The sequence below is a fragment of the Ascaphus truei genome, chromosome 7, assembly GCF_040206685.1.
Source record: "Ascaphus truei isolate aAscTru1 chromosome 7, aAscTru1.hap1, whole genome shotgun sequence".
NCBI classification, from domain to species: domain Eukaryota; kingdom Metazoa; phylum Chordata; class Amphibia; order Anura; family Ascaphidae; genus Ascaphus; species Ascaphus truei.
In genome coordinates this window covers 47,610,714-47,634,906 of record NC_134489.1, presented here as the reverse complement: position 1 = coordinate 47,634,906, position 24,193 = coordinate 47,610,714, and the positions used below count along the sequence as shown (strand labels likewise).

General features: G+C 45.5%; 1 protein-coding gene across 1 annotated transcript; it reads right to left on the bottom strand.

Moving 5' to 3' along the window:
• Positions 1-18: 18 nt before the first annotated feature.
• SARS2 (seryl-tRNA synthetase 2, mitochondrial) lies at positions 19-23,689 on the bottom strand. Its single transcript, XM_075608264.1, has 16 exons — positions 23,433-23,689; positions 21,903-21,998; positions 5,230-5,259; positions 4,924-5,064; positions 4,130-4,184; positions 3,959-4,022; positions 3,142-3,247; positions 2,544-2,591; positions 2,186-2,294; positions 1,996-2,041; positions 1,824-1,911; positions 1,574-1,686; positions 1,252-1,345; positions 883-975; positions 624-689; positions 19-510 (listed from the first exon to the last, which is right to left on the bottom strand). The coding sequence occupies exons 1-16, from the start codon at positions 23,670-23,672 to the stop codon at positions 382-384; spliced, it is 1,518 nt and encodes a 505-aa protein (XP_075464379.1). The 5' UTR covers positions 23,673-23,689; the 3' UTR covers positions 19-381.
• Between the last annotated feature and the right edge of the window lie 504 nt (positions 23,690-24,193).

Below are 24,193 nucleotides of genomic sequence, written 5' to 3'. Positions count from 1 at the left end.
AAATCAATGCCCATAGCATTTGTCTTCTATAAGGAAAGGTTTATTTACAGTGGTTCACATGTACTGGCAGACACGGTTGTGGTGTGATGCTCAGTTACAGGCAGACCTTTACAGCAGCAGAAAGGGTAAAGAAATGACACGGACATTAGGGGGTAAAAGGAATCTGATGATAGTCATAACCCCTTTGCCGTCAGATGGGGCAGCATGCATTGCAGAGCAAAGCGGTAAAAGTCTCATCATATCACTATATGTCATGAGACTGTGCTCCCATGAGCAGTTTTATCATAGTATGAGCAGGTCAGTTTGGATAACCTTGCCGCCAACCTCACAGTGATCGACTGCCTCTGTCACCCCATGGGCTTTGGCCCCTTTGCTGTCCTTTCATTTTAATGTGTTATCCGGCTTCCTCTGATTAGGTCCAATGTATCTCACAGGGGTGTAGCTGGGTCTGTCAATTACATCTGTCCCCATGAAAGGCTGCAAGACTTCAGGGACACGCACTGTTCCATCCTGCATAGAGAGGTGACAGAAGGTGGATGAGCAGAGAGGAGAGGCAGGGGAAGGGAGACTAAACAGGGTAAAGGGATACAGAGTGGAAGGGACCTTGTGGGTATGAGACTCACCTTCAACTGGTTTGACTCCAAGATAGCGATGAGCAAGCGAGGCACAGCACAGGCAGTGCCATTAACCTGCCGGGGACACAAATAAGTTGGTGTCACTGTAACAGACGTGGCTGTAAGTGTTTATGCACAATCAATTTATTTATGGTAAAAGGGTGTGCATTACAAGAACCGCATGTGATTGTGCCTGACAAGACGTGTGTGCAAATGCCTCGCTTGGAATAGAGTACAAGTGTGAGACACGCTGCACATGTGGACTTACGGTATGTGCATGCCGCAGCTCCCCATCGAGTTTCTGGTACATGATGTTGAGCCGACGGCTCTGGTAATCAGTGCAGTTTGATGCACTGGAGATCTGGGGGAAGGGGAGCAGGAACTGTAGATGAACCTCAGATCAGCTGCTCCTACATGCATCCCACAAACCCCAATTGTAATGTACACACACACACACACACACACACACACACTGCTTTTATATGCACACACACACCCTGCTTTTCTATGCACTTCATTATGCCACTACTTGCAACATACACACATTACATATACATAAACTGCCACTAACTGCAGCATACACACATTAAATTTACATACGCTGCCTTGACTTAATGCACGCACCCTCAGCTCTCACCTCTCCATATTTTCCTCTTCCTGGCATCCAGGCCTCAATGTCATATTTCCTGTAGGCAGGAAGCCCCAGCTCCTGTGTTGGCATCTCCAGAACCCTAAGGAGTAAACAGTGGAGTGCGGTGGAGTGTGTGATAAACACAGAGCCTTCCTCCCAGGAGAAAAGAGACTGATATCCACAAAGATAATAATCCTTATAGAGATGTACACACACTGACAATACTGTAGATACGTGCACAACATGACGCACTGAAATACACCCATTCAACAAACATACTAAGATTAACACATACTTGCAGACCGATACACACTGGTTTGATTCTTACTTGAAGTGCAAGCCAAGCTCAGTGAAAATCTCTTTCTGCAGCTGCAGGAATTCATTCAGCAGCTCCTGACTTTCATCCCCGGTATCATCTGCAGTAATCCCGAACATCTCCACCTGGGAAAAATAGAGAATAAGAAAAGAGGATGCAATATGTCCACAGACAAGGAATTGAAAGCACATACAGGCAGAGCCTGGCTGCAGGACAGACAGATGGAGTAGGACAGACAAATCCGGTCTTGTCAGAGGCTGACCTTGGTAAAGTGATGGACTCTGTAAAGCCCCCAAGGCTCACGGCCGGTATCTGTCTCTGCTCTGTAACACGTGCTGCAGCAAACTGTCCTACAGACAGAGAGAAAGGGGTCAAGCAGGACAGCATGGGGACCACTCACAGAGCACAGTGAGAAGGCGGCAATGGCAGCTCACCTGACCGGCAGATCCGCACACATTACTGCATGATCCATGAAATAACCTGTAATAAGAAGGGGAGTTTGTCAGAGATAAATATCCAAGCCAGGGAACCACAGGCACAGGGTTTCTCCTTGTTAAACACCCCAAATAGGGACAGTCTCTGTGGGGGAGGCCAGACATGAGGTACACATGCAGAGACACTTACCAGCGACTCCAACCTCTGAAGTCCCAGCCAGATTCAGGTCAGGGTGTTGAGATGGATCCAGGCTGTAAACCTGGGAGGAATGAGCATTTGGCTGCATGCCACAGCCTTCCTGGGAGAGGGGAAGACAAGACAAGGACACTGAGAATGAGGAAGTCATAGTGAGCAATTAGAAAATATATAATTCTAGAAACTTGCAGGAAGTGAGAATGACAGTAGGATGTGTGCTCGTTATAATTTTGTAAGGACAAAGAAAAACTAACTTTGCTTTAATTCAGGGTTCTACTGATAGCTGGTATTGTGGCTGAAGGAGTCAGTGACAGGTGCAGGTTAATTGGTGACCAGGAAGAACGTTACTCACAAACACGGCTCCTCTCAGCATGTCCGGCACAGACATGATGATAAATCCCTGGGGGTGAGAGAGAATAGAGAGGCTGGTTACCCCAAGTAAAGCACACTCGGCTCCTTATTCCGTCAGACACAACAGGTTCTACATCCCCAGTCTCACAGCTCCAGTGCAGGAGATGTGATCTATTTATCAAGGCAATTCTGTAGCCAGATAAACACAAAGAAAGTCATCCCCATTCTTCATCTCTGAGCATCCATGTACAGAATCTAAGGACTTTGCTCCTATTTTGCTATGTGTACAATATATTGTGATTTGCACACATTAAAATGAGACATCAAATTATAAATCACCGTGTATTTCTTTTTTCGGCATCACAAATTGTACCAAGTCTGAAGTAGCATAAACCTTTCTAACGAACCATGTTAAATATACAATACTTGATTAACATGTTTTTTCCAGATGCAGCTACAAACAGAAAATAGTGCAGTGCTTCACAGTAAACTTTACTTAACATTGATGCAGCACTTATAAAGACTGATATCTGTTGGGATTAGCGGGGGAGATTGTGAAGAGGTTAGAGGGAATACAGCTTTTACTGTTGCCGGGTTACCTTTTTTACAAGTTTGTGGATTGTGAAGTTCACAAGCGCGTGATGCAGCAGAGAGCCAGCTCCACGGAGGTAGTAAGAGCGGTGACCTGACACATGGGAGAGGCGTCTGGGCACAAAAGGGGAGCAGAGGCGAGAAAGAAATGTTAATAGAAACCACCTCCCCACTGAACAAGACCGAGTGATGCCTCATTTGTCAGACTCCAAGACTTTTACACTCAGCACCCTTGTCATGTTGCATACTCATTATCCCCATGCGGGACTTCGTGTCTACTTGTACATCTGTATGCAACAAAGATACAAGGTTCTGACGCACAGCGCTTTTGTTAACGGATCTCTGCAGGAAAATGCCCAAGGCTTCCATTAAGAAATGAGGTACACACAGGCAGCTCATACACAATTCAGAAGCTGTGGCATATGAAAGGTGGCGTGTTTGAGAGGGAGGGAGGCCCATGCATGTTGCATACCAGTTTAACTCCATCAGTGCCTGGCTTACAAAACAGGAGAATGGACTCAACTGAAGCTAACAATGAGTGAGATTTTTTTCCCAATGAGTAAAGCTCATTAAGAATGACATAAACTAGATAATATGCATTATATTACAGACCTCCCAAGTGTTGAGGTTGACATTTGGCCTTAAAATTGGATCTGCTGTCATAATATTCCAAGCTACAGAAACTCCACAATTCACTGAGGCTCTTATTCGTTAAGTCTTGTTCCCACGGACAGTTTTCAGTGCTACTTGTATGCAGTTTCACTACATATTCAGTATGAGCTGTGAGGGTCTCCTGCATGTCTCTTTTGCTGTCTCTTCTCCTACCTCTGTCTGATAATATCCAACTCTTCCCCGATGTCCAAATGGCCTTGCACTTCAAAATCAAACTCTGAAACACAAGAATCTGTGAACTCAACATAGGCTTCTTCGAATATACATAATGAATCCTACCCAACACCCATTATGCCCCTTCCGGAGGCACCATCCTCCCCTTACCAGGCTTCTCCCCAACAACTTCCACCACACGAGCTTTAGTCTCATCTCCAACAGGCTGCAAGAAAAGAAGAAGCAGCTTAGGGAAGGTAAATCCTACACACTCTGACTCTGCCCTGTAGAGCTGACAATCTAACAATCTAACGCTCTTTATTATGAAGTACAGATAATGTAACTAATAAAATCCCATAATGACGACTGTATTTTTAGAACCAGACATTCCATTTGGGATCCACCTTTACCACAAGACTACTTATCTTCAAGTAATATCTTACGGAATGCAAATCTAACCGTCTGTGGTGTATGTATGTATATATTTATTATATAGTGCCACCCATGTACATAGTGCTTCACAGAGGTAATACACGTGATATAATAGGAATGAGCAATTCAACATAAAAGTAGACATTAGGAAAAGGCGTCCCTGACGTGAAGACCTTACAATCTAATATAATGATTACGATTAATAATGTAAAGTCATTATTAAGGTGTTGGGCTTGCATGTAAAAACATTATGAGTTTATTTTCACCCTCCATGATTTACATTCTGCAGTCTTAGGCAAATCCCCTTTACCTACTTGTGCCCCAGTTAGCCTCTTGTAATTGAGAAATAATAGTAGCCTTCTCCTCTTGGAGACCAACGAGCCAGGATTCTGCAATGGAAGTGGCTGCTAAGTGTAATTGCTACATGCTTTGTAAGCGTTAGGTGCGATATGAGCACAACATATTACATCAGTGACTTTGGGATTTGCGCCCTCTCTCCTGTGCCTTCTACAAGGTCTGGAGCCCCCACTCACAGTGTCAGGATGGGTCCTGTTTGGGAGTCCCAGGGCCTGGCAGTAAAAGGATTCATCGAGCCTGGTCTCCTCCTGGTACAGAACTCCGAGCTGCACACGGATGTCCTTTCCCCTTTTTCTGAGGCACAGGTATTTCGGGAGCTGTGAGAAGGAAGATGGGGGTGAAACAAAAGGGGACATGAGCAACAGATTACATAGGGCAGCGAGGTCCAACAGCACCAAATTCAGGATTATTTTGCACTGATAAGCACAGCAAATGTTCTCTGAAGCAGAGAGACTGATTAAATTACCCCCATGAGAACTTACCGTCTGCAGGCTCTGCTTGCCGTGTGCAATCTGTGGAAAAGAAAATCAGGGGTAAGCAAATTGCTAGAAAATGAGCTAAAGGTTTGTTAACCCATTCAATGGAGGAGGGATCCACAAAGCAGAGCACTGTACAGCAAGCTCATTCAGCACTGAATGGGTTAACATAAATGTTAACACACAGGAAAGAGGCCCTGCTCCACTTCAGCCACATATCTTTCTGGAGGGGTGCAACCAGGGAGTACTGAATGTTTTGGAGTGTCTTATTAGCCAATTCTATTATAGATACAGTATATAGTACACACATATGTTAAAAAAAAAAAATATACACACACACACACGAAAACACAGAAAGACAGAGAAATCCCAACACAAGCACTCTGATCATGTAAAGTAATAATAACCAAAAAATGTATTTTGTCATGGACTGAAGCAACAACGAAAACAAGGTGAAAAATGAGATACAATAAAAACAACACAAGGCAAACAGGGAAAATACAGCGAGGTGCTCTTAAACCTAGCAGAATGTGTGAAAAGGGAACCCTTAACACAGTGGAGATGCAGTTGTAATGCAAATGAATGGAGAGTAAGCCTAACACTCACAGTGGAGATCAAAAGATCCCACATAGAGCCATGACCGGCCGGGTCCCCAAAATTAACAACTGAAGGGTAAGATGAAACTCGAATGGGAATATGACATACACTAATGCCACAATAATAATCAAAGTGAGGGATGTGCCCAGCATAAGAACATCCTAAACTCAAATATACACACATAAGCCAAAACGTGGATGGTAAAATGCAACCAGTGAGCAGTCTATCTGCACATAAAGTATAATGTACAAATAACATACATATACTCCTCTAATAGGTAGTGCAAAAAAATAACTGCCCAAAGGTAAGTGGACCAATCCATGAAGGGTAAGAGAAACATTCAATAAGTCATCTCACACAGGTCAAGATAAACCCCCCCATGAACTGCAAGAAACTGCACATGAGGGAAAAGAACAGCATAATACAAACAAGGTATGTGGAATGCATGTATGGAAGGAATCTATATCTACAGTATATCTATCTATCTATCTATCTATATACACACACACACACACACACACACACACACACACACACACACACACACACACACACACACACACACACACACACACACACACACACGTGACAGACACTCCAAAACATTCACTACTCCCTTGTTGCACCCCTTCCTTCAGAAAGATATATGGTTCTGTGCTTCAAATCATTAACCACTGATTTCTCTCTCTCTCTCTCTCCTATTTTATTGTTCAGTGAGAATACATACAGAAATAGGGTAAAAGACACAAAGTGATGCGTCACACTTGCATGTGACCAAAGACAACAGTGAAATAATAAGAGTGAGAGAGAGATAATCAATCAATAGCATAATATTTTAGGCTAAAGAGTAATTCTACATTTATCAATTGACTGACAGGGACTCACTGTAGTAACGCCTAATGTAATACTGAGCTAAATAAACTAAACTAGCTTGAATTGAGAATAAGAGTTGAAATTGCTAGTTAAAGGTTTGCACATAGTACTATTCTACTCTGCTACTAATTTGTAACTATCCTGTGTTAAGAAAACGGGATCTTTCATTTTTCATCATATCTTGCAGAAAAATCAATACATTTTCATGAAAATGTGAGCAATTTTAGGTCTGTCAACGTAGATTACTACATTTAAGAATTTTTTTGATAATCAAATAAAAAATTATTTGGCATTGGTGATGGCGTGATGACCTCATCAAGGGCATAGTTACAAAATGATGTTTAGCGAAGATGATAATCACGTTATAAAGTGCTTGAGACGGATCCAAAATTATAGTCCAAAACGCTTGCATAAAATGTTTCCCGATAAAGGATGGTCGCTAGGAGGACTGAAAAAACGAATTCGTAAAACAACGTATCGCTCAGGAACGAGAGCAACTGGATCAACGCGTTATCAATTATGCAATCACACAGTGGCGTTCTCGTCATCTGGTGCGCATTTCAGCGGGAGGACATTTTGAACACACACACTTTGAAATCAAACTTTATAGTAATTTTAGCGCTTCACATTAGATTACAGCAGTTTAAGATTTATGAATGAAATTTGTGCAGTGCCAACATATTTACAGCAAGGCCCCGCTTCTCGGCATCCCGCTTTTCCCCGGCATACCGAGAAGGGGCCGCCATGTCTGCTCATAGCAAGCCAGTCTGAGAAACTCGCATGCGCAGAACGGGCCGGTCCGAGGTCGCGCATGCGCAGAATCGGGGGGGGGGGGGGGGGGGGGGTTGCCATGATTGTGCATGCGTAGAAGGGCAAATTGCCGGTCTGCGTATGCGCACACACCGAAAATAGCCAGTTCCGCTTTTGCGCATTGCGGCGGGCCCTAAGAACGGAACCCGCCGCATGCCCGGGGCCCTCCTGTATTACAAAAACATGAAAGGTTACATACAGGTGAGGATAAACACGCACAAACAGATACAAAGAGGTAATAAGGACAATGTTGAAACAAGGTAAGATGGCTGCTTATTGTAGGATAAGGTGTGGATCGGGTTAAAATATAGAAAAGGGGGAGGGAATGCACGACTACCCACAAGTACTCAGTCAGTGACTAATAAGTAGCACTTCACTCCATGTCCTAATCATCACAGACGGTGCTCCCCTGGAGTATAGAACATGACTATTGAACACACAAGGATGGGATCCACAAAAGAGGGGGTCCAAGAAACTCCAAAACATGGGGGCTCTCATGGAGGGCTTACTACTGGCCTTAAAATATGGGGCATAGAGAAAGTGTCATTAGTCAGCAGGGGAGTTTATTTAGAATCAGAACTCCTGAGACATGAAGCAAGGTGGATTTTCAATCTTAATAGTGTTACACCTAGGAGGTTTGAATGAAGATTTTAGCTTTTCCTCCTTTATTTAGGGAGCTGATGAGCATACATTTAGTCAGGGCTTGCGACTTTCACATCATTATTTTTTTATTCTCCCTTTATTATTGTTGGGTTTTTTTACGTGCTTTTTCTTTTGTCTTCCATTTCTCTATGAGATGACGTAAACGCAGCCGGCTTATTTAGGGATGGTGGTTGGGTCCATCTAGTCATGCCCCTAACGAAGCTTAACCAGCGAAATGCTGCGTTGGGATGATGTCACAGCTTGTTACCCCTGCTTTCTCAGAGGACCTCAGAGAATGGCTTAACACGCTTCATTGCTCTTGGCGTGTTTTTTTTCTCCGTTTACCACTGCATTGGATCATCACGATTATGCCTCTGCTCCGGATGAATGCCTGCGAGTTGGTTCGAATCTAACAACTGACACTGATATTTCTCATTTGTCACAGTAACTTTTCTGATGGCATATTGTGTATTTTACAATTATGAACTGTTGCAAACATTTCTTTTTTTGTGTGTCAGCTTATACAGAGTAGATACATCATTATGGATTCTGGTTACTTATTTGTATCTCTCTTGTATCCTTTGTTACCAACACACATTCCCAGCTAACTCAAACTCCCACACCCACCACATCATGAATATATATTTATGTCAAAAAAGAGTGCTACCGAGCGTGGCAAATGTATACAACAAAAGACAGGGGTGCCCAATGCTACATCCAATTGTAAATGGAAGGGTTCACAGTGTAGTGTAGGACCTGCATTAATTTGGTTATACCTTGACATGGTATGCAGGCTTGCGACGCTTTGGCCAAAGGGTTTAACTAAATAACCAAGTAATTATTATTATTATTGAAGTATTTAAAAACTTTATACTTACTACCATACAGTATATGTTTTGTCAATTGGATGTAGCATTGGGCACCCGTGTCTTTTGTTGTATACATTTGCCATGCTCAGTAGCACTTTTTTGAGAAATATATATTCATGATGTGGTGGGTGTGGGAGTTTGAGCTAGCTGGGAATGTGTGTTAATCAATTTCTGACTGGTATCAGTTGTATGGAGGTAGGTGGCACCTCCCCCCAGAGCTGACAACTCCTCACCTTTTTAACTTGGGAGGTATTTTCACTTGGCTGCAAGAACAGGATCTACTATGGTTCTTTCCCCTCATACAGAGGTAACAGGAAGGGTTCACAGTGTAGTGTAGGGCCTGCATTTTTGGTTATACCTTGGCGTTGGTATGTAGGCTTACGACGCTTTGGCCAAAAGGTTTAACTAAATAACCAAGTAATTATTAAAGTATTTAAACTTTATACTTATTACTATACATTATATGTTTTGTCAATTGGATGTAGCATTGGGCACCCGTCTTTTGTTGTATCCTTTGTTACTAGACAATACCGCCTGCACGTGTGTAGAAATGGCAACAATACTACATTACATCAGTAGTTAGCTACTTAAGCGGATTTCCATGTTTTGCTCTGCTTTGATCACCGTATCTTTATTTACAAACATAAAAATTCCGTGCTCTAAAGTCCCACTAGAAAAAAAATATATAGTATATTAAAATACTTTGAAAAAGGTACAGTGCTTAATCTTAAGGCTCGGTTCCTCAGCTCTTCAAGGTCCTTCCAGGGGACCTCCAACAACATGCAATGACAGAAAAAGAGACAAGCACGACCTTGTTTCATAAAAGTGCAAAAAGATATATTTTGGGCCACAAGCCACAATTCTCACTTTCATATATAAGTCATTCAAGTGCAGCATCATAGGGTACATACAGTAGGATAGGAGTTCTTATAATCACCGCTGTGTTGCCAATGTGTGAGGAGTGTCCCGTGGGGTATAGTGCCTCTGGAGCGCTGCAGCTGCCGGTAACAGCAGGGCTCCCGGCGCCGGGATAACCTGACAAAGTTTAATGGACAAGCGAAATGCGTAGGGGTCACTAGGTGGCGCTGTTTCTTCCTATCAGGAGAGATGAGGAGACTGGAGTTCTTTTTGGCAAATTGCCATCTTTGATGCTTGCCGTCAGACACCGACGTGAGGAACTCGGAAGTACACGAGGACACCGTGAGCCCTGCTGTTGCCGGAAGCTGTAGCGCTCCAGAGGCAATATACACCACGGTACAATCCTCAGACCTTGCCAAAAAAGCGGCGATTATAACAACTACTATCCTATGTACCCTCTGAAGCTGCACTTAAATTACTTTATAAGTGTGAATTGGGGCTTGTGGCCCAAAACAGATCTATTGAACTTGTCTCTTTTTCTGTCATTGCATCTTTATTTACATGTCTCCATTATTCAGTGCTGTATTAGCCATCATCTGCCTGGCTTACAAGACAAAGTTTTGCAGGCACTGTCCCCGGGTATAGCCATATGCACCTCATAAGAGGACTTCTCAGTCACCCTTTTGATGTGTTGTTCTCTGTTGGTGACTCTTTGAATGTGCACATGCACTTTATTATTACTAGTAATGGGCTTGAACTTGCTGTGTATGTTTTTTGTATTTTTAGAGTTTTACGGTGTATGTTCTGTCCACTGTTTGATACAATAAATGGCTCTTTGATATTTTTGCACACTTCCGTGATTGCACCCATTTTTGTGGCATTTCTGGGACCCCACTTTTGGGGATCCCACCCTTGTGTGTTCATTAGTCCGGTTAGAATATGGCCCAATCTGACAGCTGAAGCTGTCATATTGGGGGGGGGGGGGAGGCGAGGGGAGAGAAAGGTTGAATGTTACATGGGTTGGAGATTGGTCCAGCCACACAGCTGGTTTCAGTGGGGTTGGAGGGGAAGGGGAGCAGGATGTTAAGAGATATGAAGAGTATGCTTCCTTGAATAGGTGTGCTTTCAGGGAGTTTTTAAACATCTGAAAGCTAGGGGAGAGTCTGATGGTACGTGGTGGGGAATTCCAGAGAGGGGGCAGAACGGAAGAAGTCTTGTAGGCAGGAGTGAGAGGAGGTAATAAGGTGGGAGGAAAGGCAGATGTCGTCGGCAGAACGTAGGGGGGCATGTAGGTATGTATTTGTGGATAAGGGCTGAGATATAAGGGGGACACTGTCGTTGAGACCTTTGTAAATCATTACTAAAGGTCTTAAATTTTATTCTAGAGGCTATGGGAAGCCAGTGTAGCAATGAGTAGTGGAGTAGTGAGTGAGGTAGATGAGTCTCGCATCAGCTTTTTGGATGGATTGGAGTTGAGAGAGGGAGACAAGAGGAATGCCAACTAGGAGAAGGTTGCAGTAATCGAGGCAGGACATGGCGTGCATTATGATTTTAGTTGCATCATGAGTGAGAAGAGGAAGTATCTTGGCGATATTTCATAAGTGGAGATGGCAGGACTTCGTAAGGGACTGAATGTAAGGAATGAAAGCAGAGTCACAGATGACCCCTAGCCAGCGGGCTTGATGTGTTGAGGAGATTGTGGTGCTATTGACAGTGAGGGAGAATGTTTGTGTAGCGGTGGCAGTGGAAGGGGCAAAGAATATTAATTCTGTTTTGGACATGTTTAGCTTCAGGTAGCGATGAGACATCCAAGAGAAGATTGCAGAGAGACAGTTGAAGACATAAGACAGGAGAGAGGGCAGATAGATTTAGGCGTCATTAGCATAAAGATGAAAGCCAAAAGATTGTATTAGTTCACCAAGAGAAGTGTAGACTGCGGAGTGCAGAGGGCCAAGAACAGAGCCTTGTGGGACCCCAACATAAAGGAGGAAGGGAAGAGGAGACACTAGAGAAAGAAACACTGAAGGAGCGGTTGGATAGGTAGGACGTGAGCCAGGAGAAGGCTTCGTCATGGATGCCAATGGAGTGGAGAATATTTAGGAGAAAGGGGTGATTGACAGTGTCGAAGGCAGCAGAGACCCAGGAGAATTAGTAAGGAGAAATGACCCATAGATTTAGCTGTGAGTAGGTCAATGGTCACTTTGGTTTGTGCTGTCTCGGTGGAGTGTAGAGGATGGACACCTGATTGTAAAAAGAGAGTCAAGTGGGAGTTGGAGAAGAGAAAGGAAGTCAGGCGGTTGTATACACTTTGCTCAAGAAGCTTGGAGCCAAAGGGGAGAAGAGAGATATGGCAGTAGTTAGAGGGGGAGGATGAGTCAAGTGAGGGTTTCTTGAGAATGGGTGTGATGAGTGCATATTTTAAAGAAGATGGGAGTGTGCCAGAGGCAAGAGAGGTTAAAAGGGCGAGTTAGGGTGGAGCTTTCTGTGCCAGAGAGGATGTGGAGGAGATGTGAGGATCAAGGGGGTAGGAAGTAGGGCGAGATGTGGAGTGTGGAGACCTCATCTTCGGTTACAAGGGAAAATGAGCTGAGAATGGATTTAGGTATGCAAGGGGAGATACGTGTTGCCTGTGGAGCTTTACATCAACAGATGTCATGTCTGATAGACTTAATCTTGTCTGTGAAGTTGGTTGGCGAGGTCTTGGGCCGTGAGGGTGTTGTAGGTGTAGTGGGCGGAGAAGGGAGTTAAAGGTGGCAAATAGGCATTGAGGGTTGGAGGACCAAGTTTGTATGAATGAAGAGAAGTGGGTTTGCTTGGCAAGAGAGAGCAGTGTTGTAGAAGAGCATACATTTATAGTGGAGGATATCTGTTTTTGAGCGTTCTGGAGTGCATGAGCACTTTTGGTTTTGGGTGAACGGTATGTGCCACGGTTGTGTCTTGGATTGTCGGGGGCAACCGTGATGGCAGTATTGTCTAAGGCTGATGGTAGTATGCGGTTGTACAGAGAGACTGCTAGGTTGGGACAGGAAAGGGTAGAGATAGGTGAGAGGAGAGGTTGTAGAGATGTTGAAAATTTGAGGGGGGCTAGGGTATGTAGGTTTCTGTATGTGCTTGTTGAAGTAGGTGTTGTGGAAGGTGCATTGGGTAGAGTGAAGTTAAAGGTTAGGAGGTGGTGATCAGAGAGAGGAAAGGGCGTGTTAGAGGGGTTAGAAGCAGAGCAGAAGTAAACCAGGTCAAGAAAGTGGCTATTGCAGGGAGTAGGAGGTTGTCGACTGGAAGAAACCATAGGAAGAGGTTAGAGAGATTTTGATGGGCAGCTGAGGTGGCAGTGGGATTGTCAATAGGTATGTTAAAGTCTCCCAGTATGATAGTGTGTCAGAAAAAAAGAAGCAAGGGAGTCAGGCTGCAATGTTGTCAAAAATTGGGATGTAGTCCCAGGGGGAACAATAGAGGACAGCGATACCGAGGGAAATGGGGGAAAATAGATGGACAGTGTGGATTTTGAAGGAGAGGGAGGGAAACAGGTGTATGGCATGTCGTTTGCAGCGTGGGTAAAGTAGTATGCCAACTCCTCCCCCTGTCTATTCCCTAGTCTGGGGTTGTGGCTGAGGGAGAGACCACCATAGGAGAGTACAGCAAGAGAGAGGTGGTGTCAGAGGGTGACCCAGGTTTCTGTAACAGCTAGAAGGCTATGAGAGTTTGAAATTAATAGGTCGTGTATTGCAGTGAGTTTGTTGCAGACAGATCATGCGTTACATTGGACACAGGAAAAAAAAAAGAAGTGTAATGGGGAGGAGGTTGGAGTGATCAGCAGTGCTTGGTGAGGAGATGTTGGGGCAGGGTATGGAACGTGAGAGGATTGGTATGTGGGTAGGGCCAAGATCAGGTGTAGGAGTAGTACCGACTGAGGAGAAGAAGAGAGTAGAATAGTTAGTGTTTGGGGTGATGGGGTGTGATGAGAGAAGCAGAAGGACTTGATAACTGCAGGGACAGGGAGATGACAGTAGAGAATTGGAAAGTAGGCAAGAGGGTTGGGGGTAAAAGCGTGGGAGCTAGAAGCAAAGTGCAGGTGGGAGCAGAGTAATGGTAATTCACAGCCGAGATATAGAATGCTCATATCCACTTACCTCATTTATATACAAAATGTATTTGACTTCGTATAAGTCTTTGTTTTATATGTGTAAGATATTTTTTAGCCAGTATGGGAAACAAATATACATGTTACACTATGTTGTTTTATTACTAGGTTTTTTACACAGTAAGATCGCCTCATTAACACACACATTTTATTTATTTTTCACTTCAGCGTGAGTTTATACTGTTTATTCTTGAGGTAGGTTCCAATGGGAACCAAAATGTTGAATCAATAAATATTAAGCATCAGACCTTGGCGTGCCTGCTTTTATGATTTAAAAAAACAAAATATAATATTAAGAGCTTTTGAGAAAGGTTCACATACGAGTTGAAACGTTGAGCTATTCAATTTCAAATGTTGCTTATCTTTCCTTTGTACTACTATCCTGGATGGTATGCACCCTTGTTTACAGTTAACAGAACCACTAACTAAAAGCATACAACAAGCGCTTAACCTAAATGACAAACCAATAAGGAAAACCAGTGCCTCGTGCACAAACAAATACTCAAATGTGAAAATATATAAATTTATCAGAAGAAATTCCTTATTGTGGATAATTCAAATAGGAATGGCTGCCAAGGGGAACATCATATACAAGCTCTCTCCGGGAACATGTTACAAAACAGTAAACAAAAAGGAAATGCAATCCCCTGCGCAATAAAGATGATACAAATACCAATTCCCACTGTCCATAAGAATGTCCAAAGAGGAATCAAGTCCCAAAAAGTTCAGTCCTTTAATGCAATCCAGACGGAACTTCCTCATCGATGGTTAATTGTGCACGCGTATGCGTTCATACAGTGGCGAGAATAAAAAAAGTCAGTGAACCCCAATGATAATTACGGAAATTTCAGGTTTTCCATGCTAACTCTTCAATCAAAACCAGTTTATTCCTTAAATATCCAATAGGGTTTAAATGAACCAAGTATATTGTATCTTTTTAAACCAAATGATGTACAGTATGAATTAGACAAACAATGAGTAGTTTAGAGTCTGGGTATGTGCAAAAGTAAGTGAAACTCTGGTTTTATCAGCTTAGTTAAAGGGGATAATTAGAATCAGGTATTTCAATAATTAGGTAGAGCTTCAGGGGTGAGTTTGGGAGGCCCCACCCTATATAAAGATCAGAAACTTTGTGAGTTTGGTCTGGAAACACGTCATAACACGATCAAAAGAAATCTCAGAGCGTGGAACAAATGAATTGCACATTTTGCAACTGCTATGAGGTGCGAGACCGCAGCATTATGGAACCAGAATGCAATTCCATCAATAGATAAAATTCGGAATAGGATTTGGTTTGTTTGCCAGATGGAGAAGTTGACGAGTCTGGTTAACGACACTGGCCCAAATTTCCAAAAGGTCTGGCTGCCGTGGTTGGCTCAGACGGACATTCAGGGGATGAGCAATGCCACCGTCTGGCTGTGATAAGGTCAAATTAGTTCTTCCAGGATGTGCAGCAGTAGATGGACGCCTGAGACAGACGGGACAGGAGTAAGCCACCCCCCCAAAAAAAGAGGCAGAGGGATAATCAACGCACGCAGTGAGCCGCTGGAGACCGAGCCCATTCATCCGGTCAAGATCGTTCCACCGCCGTGACCTCCCCCCACCCCCCTGTATGTTAAATGTTATGTGTCCTTGAATTTCATCAGGGCATGCGGTCAGGGCCACGGAGGTATAGATGAATATATGTATGTAAAATGGTGATATGGGCCCATGCCTTGTAAACAAAAATCCAATAAACCTGAAGTTGGAAAAAATAAAAAAAAATAAAGAAAGAAATCTCCGAGGACCTCAGAAAAGCAGTTCTTGATGCTCATCAGTCTAGAAACGGTTAAAAATAAATTTCTAAGAATTTGGAGCTCCACCAATCCACTGTCAGCCAGATAGTCTACAAATGGAGAAAGTTCAAGACCAGTGTCACTATCCTGGAGCGGTCATCCTACCAAAATCTCTCAAAGAACAAACTGGCAAATCATCCACAAAGTCACAAACAACCCCAGAGTAACTTCTAAGGATTTTGCAGGCCACTCTCGCCTTGGCTAATGTGAGTGTTCATGATTCAACTATCAGAAAAACACATAACAAGAATGGTGTTCATTGAAGGATAGCCAGGAAGAAACCACTGCTCTCTAAAAAGAACATTGATGCCAGTCTGAAATTCGCCAAAGAGCATATAGATGATCCACAAGACTTCTGGAACAATGTTCTCTGGACAGACGAGTCAAAAGGTAGAACCTTTTGGCCTCAATGAGAAACGTTATGTTTGACGAAAGCCACACACCGTTCAAACAGAAGAACCTAATACCAACCGTCAAGCATGGTGGTAGGAGTGTGATAGTTTGGGGCTGCTTATATGCCTCAGCACCTGGACGGCTTGCCATCATTGAGAACCGTTAATTCTGCATTGTATTAGAAAATTCTAGAGAATGGCAGGCCACCCGTCCATGAGCTGAAGCGAAAGTGGGTCATGCAGCAAGACAATGATCCTAAACATACAAGCAGATTTACAAAATAATGGCAGCAGAAATTCTGCGTTTTAGAATGGCCTTGTCAAACTCCAGACCTAAACCCATTAAAAATGTTGTGGCAGGGCCTGACGTGAACTGTCCATGCAAGAAAGCCCTCATATGTCACAGAGTTGAAGCAGTTCTGTAAGGAGGAATGGGCCAAAATCTCTCAAAACTGAGGTGAGACTGAACAGCAGTTACAGGAAACGCTTAGTTGAAGTTATTGCTGCTCAAGGGGTACTCAATCTAAAGGTTCACATACTGTTTGTCACGCTTATGCTCACCCCGGAACAAAGGTGGGAAGGATAAAACCCGCACCCGCGGAGGCACACCTGGAAGGTGGTACAGCTAAACCCCGTTATAGCGCGGTCCTCAGGGGCCACCCAATCCGACCGCGCTAGAACCGGGGTCGCGCTAATTTTTTTAAAAATGGCCGCCGCGCGCCAGATCGGGAGAGAGGGAGGGAGTAAGGAAGAGGTGGCCGGAAGCCCTACACGTCCCCCAGCAACGGCCCTCCGAGTCCAGCCGCAACCTGCTCCTTACCTCCCACCACCGGCATCCATCCCCCTCCACCGGCATCCACTTCCTCCCCCCCCCCCGAGGCCCCCACACCTACCGGCCCTCCGCGGCATAATCAGTTTTGGGCCTAGCCCACGCGGCCCTCCGAGTCCCAGCCTGCTCCTCACTCACCCCCCCTACCAGCATCCACACCACCCCCCCTCCTCCTCCCGACACCCCCCTCCCTCCTCCTGACACCCCTCCTCCCGACACCCCCCCCTCCTCCTGATGCCATCTCCGCTCCGATCTCAGCAGCCAACACCAAAGGTAGGGAGGGGGAGTGGGAGGTGTGGTGTGCAGTGTAGTGTGCTGTGAGTGTGCTGTGAGTGTGCTGTGAGTGTGCAGTGTAGTGTGCAGTGTAGTGTGCTGTGAGTGTGCTGTGAGTGTGCTGTGAGAACAGTGTGTGCAGTGTGTGCAGTGTGTGCAGTGTGTGCAGTGTGTGCAGTGTGTGCAGTGTGTGCAGTGTGTGCAGTGTGTGCAGTGTGTGCAGTGTGTGCTGTGAGTGCTGTGAGTGCTGTGAGTGCTGTGAGTGCAGTGTGTGCAGAGCGCTGTGTGCGTAGTGTGCGCAGAGCGCTGTGTGCGCAGTGTACGCAGAGCGCTGTGCGCAGTGTGCGCGCGCAGTGCGCAGTGTGCGCGCGCAGTGCGCAGTGTGCGCGCGCAGTGCGCAGTGTGCGCGCGCAGTGCGCAGTGTGCGCGCGCAGTGCGCAGTGTGCGCGCGCAGTGCGCAGTGTGCGCGCGCAGTGCGCAGTGTGCGCGCGCAGTGCGCAGTGTGCGCGCGCAGTGCGCAGTGTGCGCGCGCAGTGCGCAGTGTGCGCGCGCAGTGCGCAGTGTGCGCGCGCAGTGCGCAGTGTGCGCAGTGTGCGCGCGCGCAGTGCGCAGTGAGCGCGCGCAGTGCGCAGTGAGCGCGCGCAGTGCGCAGTGAGCGCGCGCAGTGCGCAGTGAGCGCGCAGTGAGCGCGCGCAGTGCGCAGTGAGCGCGCGCAGTGTGCAGTGAGCGCGCGCAGTGTGCAGTGAGCGCGCGCAGTGAGTGTGCGCAGTGTGCACAGTGTGCAGTGAGTGTGCGCAGTGTGCGCGCGCAGTGTGCAGTGAGTGTGCGTGCGCAGTGTAGTGCGCAGTGAGTGAGAGAGAGTGGGCAGTGAGTGAGAGAGAGTGGGCAGTGAGAGAGAGTGCGCAGTGAGAGAGTGTGCGCAGTGAGAGAGAGTGCGCAGTGAGTGAGAGTGCGCAGTGAGTGAGAGAGAGTGCGCAGTGAGAGAGCGAGTGCGCAGTGAGAGAGCGAGTGCGCAGTGAGTGAGAGCGAGTGCGCAGTGAGTGAGAGCGATTGCGCAGTGAGTGAGAGCGAGTGCGCAGTGAGTGAGAGCGATTGCGCAGTGAGTGAGAGCGAGTGCGCAGTGAGTGAGAGCGAGTGCGCAGTGAGTGAGAGCGAGTGCGCAGTGAGTGAGAGCGAGTGCGCAGTGAGTGAGAGCGAGTGCGCAGTGAGTGAGAGCGAGTGCGCAGTGAGTGAGAGCGTGTGCAGTGAGTGAGAGCTGTGTGCAGTGAGAGCTGTGTGCAGTGAGAGCTGTGTGCAGTGAGAGCTGTGTGCAGTGAGAGCTGTGTGCAGTGAGAGCTGAGAGTGCTGTGTGCTGAGAGTGCTGTGTGCTGAGAGTGCTGTGTGCTGAGAGTGCTGTGTGCTGAGAGTGTTGTGTGCTGAGAGTGCTGTGTGCTGAGAGTGCTGTGTGCTGTGAGAGTGTGCTGTGAGTACTGTGAGTGCTGTGTGCTGTGAGAGTGTGCTGTGAGTGCTGTGAAAGTGTGCAGTGAGAGTGAGTGCTGGGAGTGTGTGCAGTGAATGCTGGGAGTGTGTGCAGTGTGCAGTGAGAGTGTGTGCAGTGAGAGTGCAGTGAGCAGTGAGTGCTGGTAGTGTGTGCAGTGTGCAGTGAGAGTGTGTGCTGGGAGTGTGTGCAGTATGCAGTGAGAGTGCGTGCAGTGTGCAGTGAGTGCTGGGATTGTGTGCAGTGTGCAGTGAGTGTGTGCAGTGTGCAGTGAGAGAGTGTGCAGTGAGTGTGTGCTGTGAGCAGTGTGCAGTGAGTGCTGGGAGTGTGTGCAGTGTGTGTAGTGTGCGCAGTGAGAGTGTGTGCTGTGTGGCAGTGTGGCAGTGTGGCAGTGTGGCAGTGTGGCAGTGTGGCATTGTGGCAGTGTGGCAAAAAAATGTAAAAAAATAAATTAAAAAAATACATTTTTATTTTTTATTTTAAACGGGAGCCACGTGAAAACCGCGTTATAACGGGTCACGCTATAACGGGGTTAAGCTGTATATAGTTAGTTATATAGAATTTTCTGCGGATCAGAAGTGTTTCCGTGACCTAGCCTGCTTTTTCACTTACCTCATGTAAGGGGATCATTTATATATTTCATTAATTTGGTACACTATATTCATATTTGAGAAGTGATTGTGTTTGCGCCCCAGTTTATTTTTCTCTTCATTTCTCTTAAGACAAGTGCAATACTTGTATTTTCTGGGAGCTGCATTGCCTTCACTTTTCCTTTTAAACATTTATTTATATATTCAATCACCTATTTCACATTTAGTAATTTATTTGTGCTTGTTTCACCCCACCAAAGTCACAAAGAAGATGAGGTTGAAAAATTACATACAGTACATCCATCAAATGTAACTAAATTTAGACGACAGATACTTTATCCTATATTTGTACTTACAGTATATTGATCCAGAGGAAGGCAAACAAACACTCCAGTGAAATAATATTTCATAAGGGGAAAAAATAAATTCCTTCCCGACTCCAAATATTGGCAATCAGATTACTCCCTGGATCAACATCCTTCACATGTTTACTTATTTGGTATATCCCTGTATACCTTTCCTTTCTAAAAAGTTGTCCAACCCTTTTTTGAAGATATCTATTGTATCTGCCATCACAGTCTCCAAGGGTAATGAATTTCACATTTGAACTGCCCTTAGTGTAAAGGGGTGTGCAAACGTTTTAGTTTGCGCCCTCCTGCCTGCTCACCCCCCCCCCCCCTCTATCTTGTCACCGGTGTTTCTGACATCGCAATGTCAGATGAACCCGCAGCGTCATTTGACGCCACGCTGCCATGGTGATGCTGATCAGGTAAGGGAGTTACAGAGGTCTTGCGCTATCCCCCGGCATTTAATGGAAATGCTTTGGGGAAGAGCGCGGGGCCTCTGTAAGCGCCGCCCATCCCTCTCCCCACAGAAAATCTCACGAGCACCAGTTTGCGCACCCCTGCTGTAAAGAACCCTTTCTTTTGTTGCTAGTGAAATCCCCTTTACTCCAACCTTAAGATATGAGCCCATGTCGTTTGTACTGCTCTTGGGAAGAATAGTTCTTTTGAAAGATCTTTGTATTGTCCCAAAGTATCTTTGTCTATCTTTCTATCTTATTCTTTGCCTCTATTCTAATGTAAACAAATCTAGTTTAGCTAGCCTTTCCTCATAAATCGGATTATCCATCCCCTTTATTACTTTGTTGGCTCTTCTCTGCACTTTTTCTAGTTCCATAATGTCTTGAATGGTGCCTAAAACTGTACTCCATATTCAAGGTGTGGTTTTACTAATGCGTTATAAAAGGGGCATAATTATGTTTACTGCCCTTCCATCAATTCCCCGTTTAATGCAAGATAAGATCTTATTTGCCTTTGCAGCTACTGCATGAGTTTGGCCACTATTGCTTAAACGGCTGTCTACAAGCACTCCACAATCCTTCTCCATCAAGGATTCCCCCAATTTATCCCCATTTAATTTGTAAGTCGACTGTTTATTCTTGTTTCCCAGATGCGTAACGTTTCATTTATTTGTATTAAACTTCATCTGCAATTTAACTGCCCAAGTTTCCAGTCTCTCCAAGTCCTTGAAATCAGCAAAGATGCAAACCTCAAGGTCATTAACAAGTTAAAAAGCAGGGGTCCCAATAGCGATCACTCACAACTATAGCCAAACCTGAAAAAGTTCTATTTATTAAAACTCTCTGTGGTCTATCCTTCAACCAGTTTTCAATCCAGCTGCAAATATTTTTACCGAGATCAATTTGCTTTATTTTGTACACTAACGTTGTGTGGAACCGTATCAAAACCCTTTGCAAAATCTAAGTAGACCACGTCAACTGTATTACCCTGGTCTAAATTCCTACTTATCTCCTCAGAGAAACCAATAAGGTTAGTTTGGCATGATCTATCCTTCATAAATCCATGACGACTATTATTAATAATTTTGTTTTCCATTAGGTATTCCTGAATATTATACGATACTAAACCTTAAAGTAGCTTCCCCACTATTGACATTAGGTTTACAGGTCTGTAATTTCCCGGTTGTGATCTACCTCCCTTTTTTTAAAAATAGGCACCATGTCAGCACACATACGTACGTGTATTATCTTTGCTATCCCTATGCTGTACTGGTATTTTGATCACAATTGTGATATATATGTATATATATATATAAAAAAATCACCTTGAGAAAGGTCCTGTGTGGAGGACCGAAACGTTGGTTTTTATGTCTCACTAAATACAAAATCTTTTGACTACCTCGTGGAGTGATGCCTCTGATATTCGGTCACACGGTATCGTATTACATATATATATATATATATATATACATACATACATACACTGCTGCGGGGGGGAGGGGGGATCAAAGCTTATGAAACAGACCCCCTGCAGAGTTAATTCATTCGGGCCACGATCGTCGAGGTTGAAGCAAGACAAAAAAAATTCCTGCTATATCTGTAGGTATATCATTTATATGCAATATTGTGTGATATCCACTCAAGCCACTATCTTACACATTTTATACAATCCCTGCTTTCCTAGGTAAATTTACCACCAGGTGCTTCACTTCTTTGGCTATTTCCGCTTTCTCTTCTTCCAGCCTCTGAATGTCCTGCTTCACTTCCTTCAGCTGCTCCCAGGTGCTGATCTGTCAGAAGAGACAGAAAGGTAAGAGGTATCTCGACGCCCCACCTCGAACATCCCTAAGGCTGCGCTTATAGTGCCGGCGACGTTGCGTCAAAACAAATGTATTGACGCCGTTGCGTGCGCTTATAGTAGGCGTATATCTGTATACACAACGTACAGCCCCACCTAGTGTCGAGTTACAGAATGACGCTCACTCATATCAGAAATACAAAGGGAAGGTACCAACGTGTGTCCTTCTAATCTACCGGGTCATCTCCCTTCACTCCATACAGCCCCTCTCCCAGGGCTTCTCTCACCACTTCCCCACAGTTTCCCCGTTTCTTCCCCCACAACCCTCTCAATTCCCTGTTGCTTTAGGTTCTCCACTTTCTCCCTCACATATCTCCTCTTACCACTGCTCCCAGTTCTGGACTTTCTCCTTCCCTGGGATACTTCTCTCCCCCTCTTCTTTTCCTGGGTCTTCCCCATACTGTGTGTCATTAGGCCACCACGGACAAAGAATAAATGTGCACTAGGCAGCTATGGACTAGAGGGGTGTTGGGGAATCAGTGGGTGATTCGGTGTGGAGATAATGTAGGGTAATAGAACAAATGTATGTGGATGTGGGGTCCCTAAGGGTGTGGACAAGGGTCTGTAGACCGCCCAGAGGACCAACGCTCCTGAGGAATACAGTGCAGCATCGGCTCCAGAACCAACTCAAACACCAGGCACCCAGAGAAGGACGTCAGGCGGAAAAAAGCATGGGGAAATTAACCCCCCTAATCGGGCAGCACAGCTATACAACCTTCAGGCAAAGCTTGTTTTAATTGCTTTTGTTCTTTGTGACCATTTGTTTAACTACATACATCTTATTCAACTGCTATGCATGCGCCCCTTTCTTGTTTTTTTATTAGGCCACCAAGGTCTTCCCCACTTAGCATGCCTCTTCGGGGACTTTGCCAGGCCCTTCACCCCATCCCTACAATATTTAATTCGCTGGGACCACCACCTCCCCACCAAACGCGCCCCCCCCCCAAAAAAAAATCTCCTTCGCCAGGACCTTCTCCCTTCCACCCCAATGTTACTTCGCTTTCGCTTCCCCATCTCCTCCTTCACCGGGACCTTTACCTCCCCCCCATCTCATTCACCAGGACACCTCTCCACCATTATCTCTTTTGCCGTGACCTTTTATTCTATATTCTCTTTCCACGCTATCTTGGTCGGGCCCTTCTCTCTCTCTCCACCCATCTTACAATGCCTTCTTCACCGGGACCTTCTCCTTGCCCAACCCATGTCATTCACAAGGGCACATTCTCCTCTCCCCACTCCACAATACATCCTTTGCAAGGACTGCTCTCTTCCCCCACCATATTTCCTTTGCCGGGGCCTTCTCCTCCCTCTACCACCTCCTTCGCCTTCCCGGTTCTCCCCTCGCCACACCCGGGCCTCCTCTCACCACTCCCCGCAGCTTCCCCTGGTCTCTCCCCAGTTTCCTTTCCCTGAGCTCCCGCTCCGCCGACTCTATATCCCGGCTCAGCGTCTCCATATCCAGACGGGGCCTCGCACTGAAGCCCTCCCGCACATGCTCATAAAGGCGACTTTGGCAGGTCCTCTCTCCGGTACTAAGAAGCCGACTCCCCCGGCCTCGGAAGCCCCCGGTCCGGGCACAGAGCCGTAGCACCATGCGCGCCGCCATTGGATTCCAGACACGCAGAACCAATCAGGAAGGGGGTAGGACATACGTCACCATGCTATCTACCTACCACAGGAGGGAAAAGTCGCTCATCAGAGTGCGCGTCCAGTGTGTCCCACTTATATTTGCCTCTTATGGTTATGTACTGTAGGTTGACAGCTGGGCCAGAGATTAAACAATTTCTTTCCGTTGTATTTTATATATACACACCCCTCCCTTTGTGGACATATATCTCCAGTCCAAAGGAAAAAAATATTATTGATTTATTCTATACATTTGGTGCTTATTCTTTGACACATGCCCTGCATTGTTTTGATTAACAGTGCCAATGTCTACTCCTGACAAACACAAGACAACATTTAGGCTTGTTTTATAGATGGCGCGCACGTGTTGCACACTTTTTGTGTGTACGGGTCCGTGCTGTGAGCGACAGGTTATGACGCGCACAGATGTGTGTGTGTGTGTATAGATTGTTTGAAAGTTAATCATTTATTATAGATTAAAAAAATTAAAAAGAAAACACG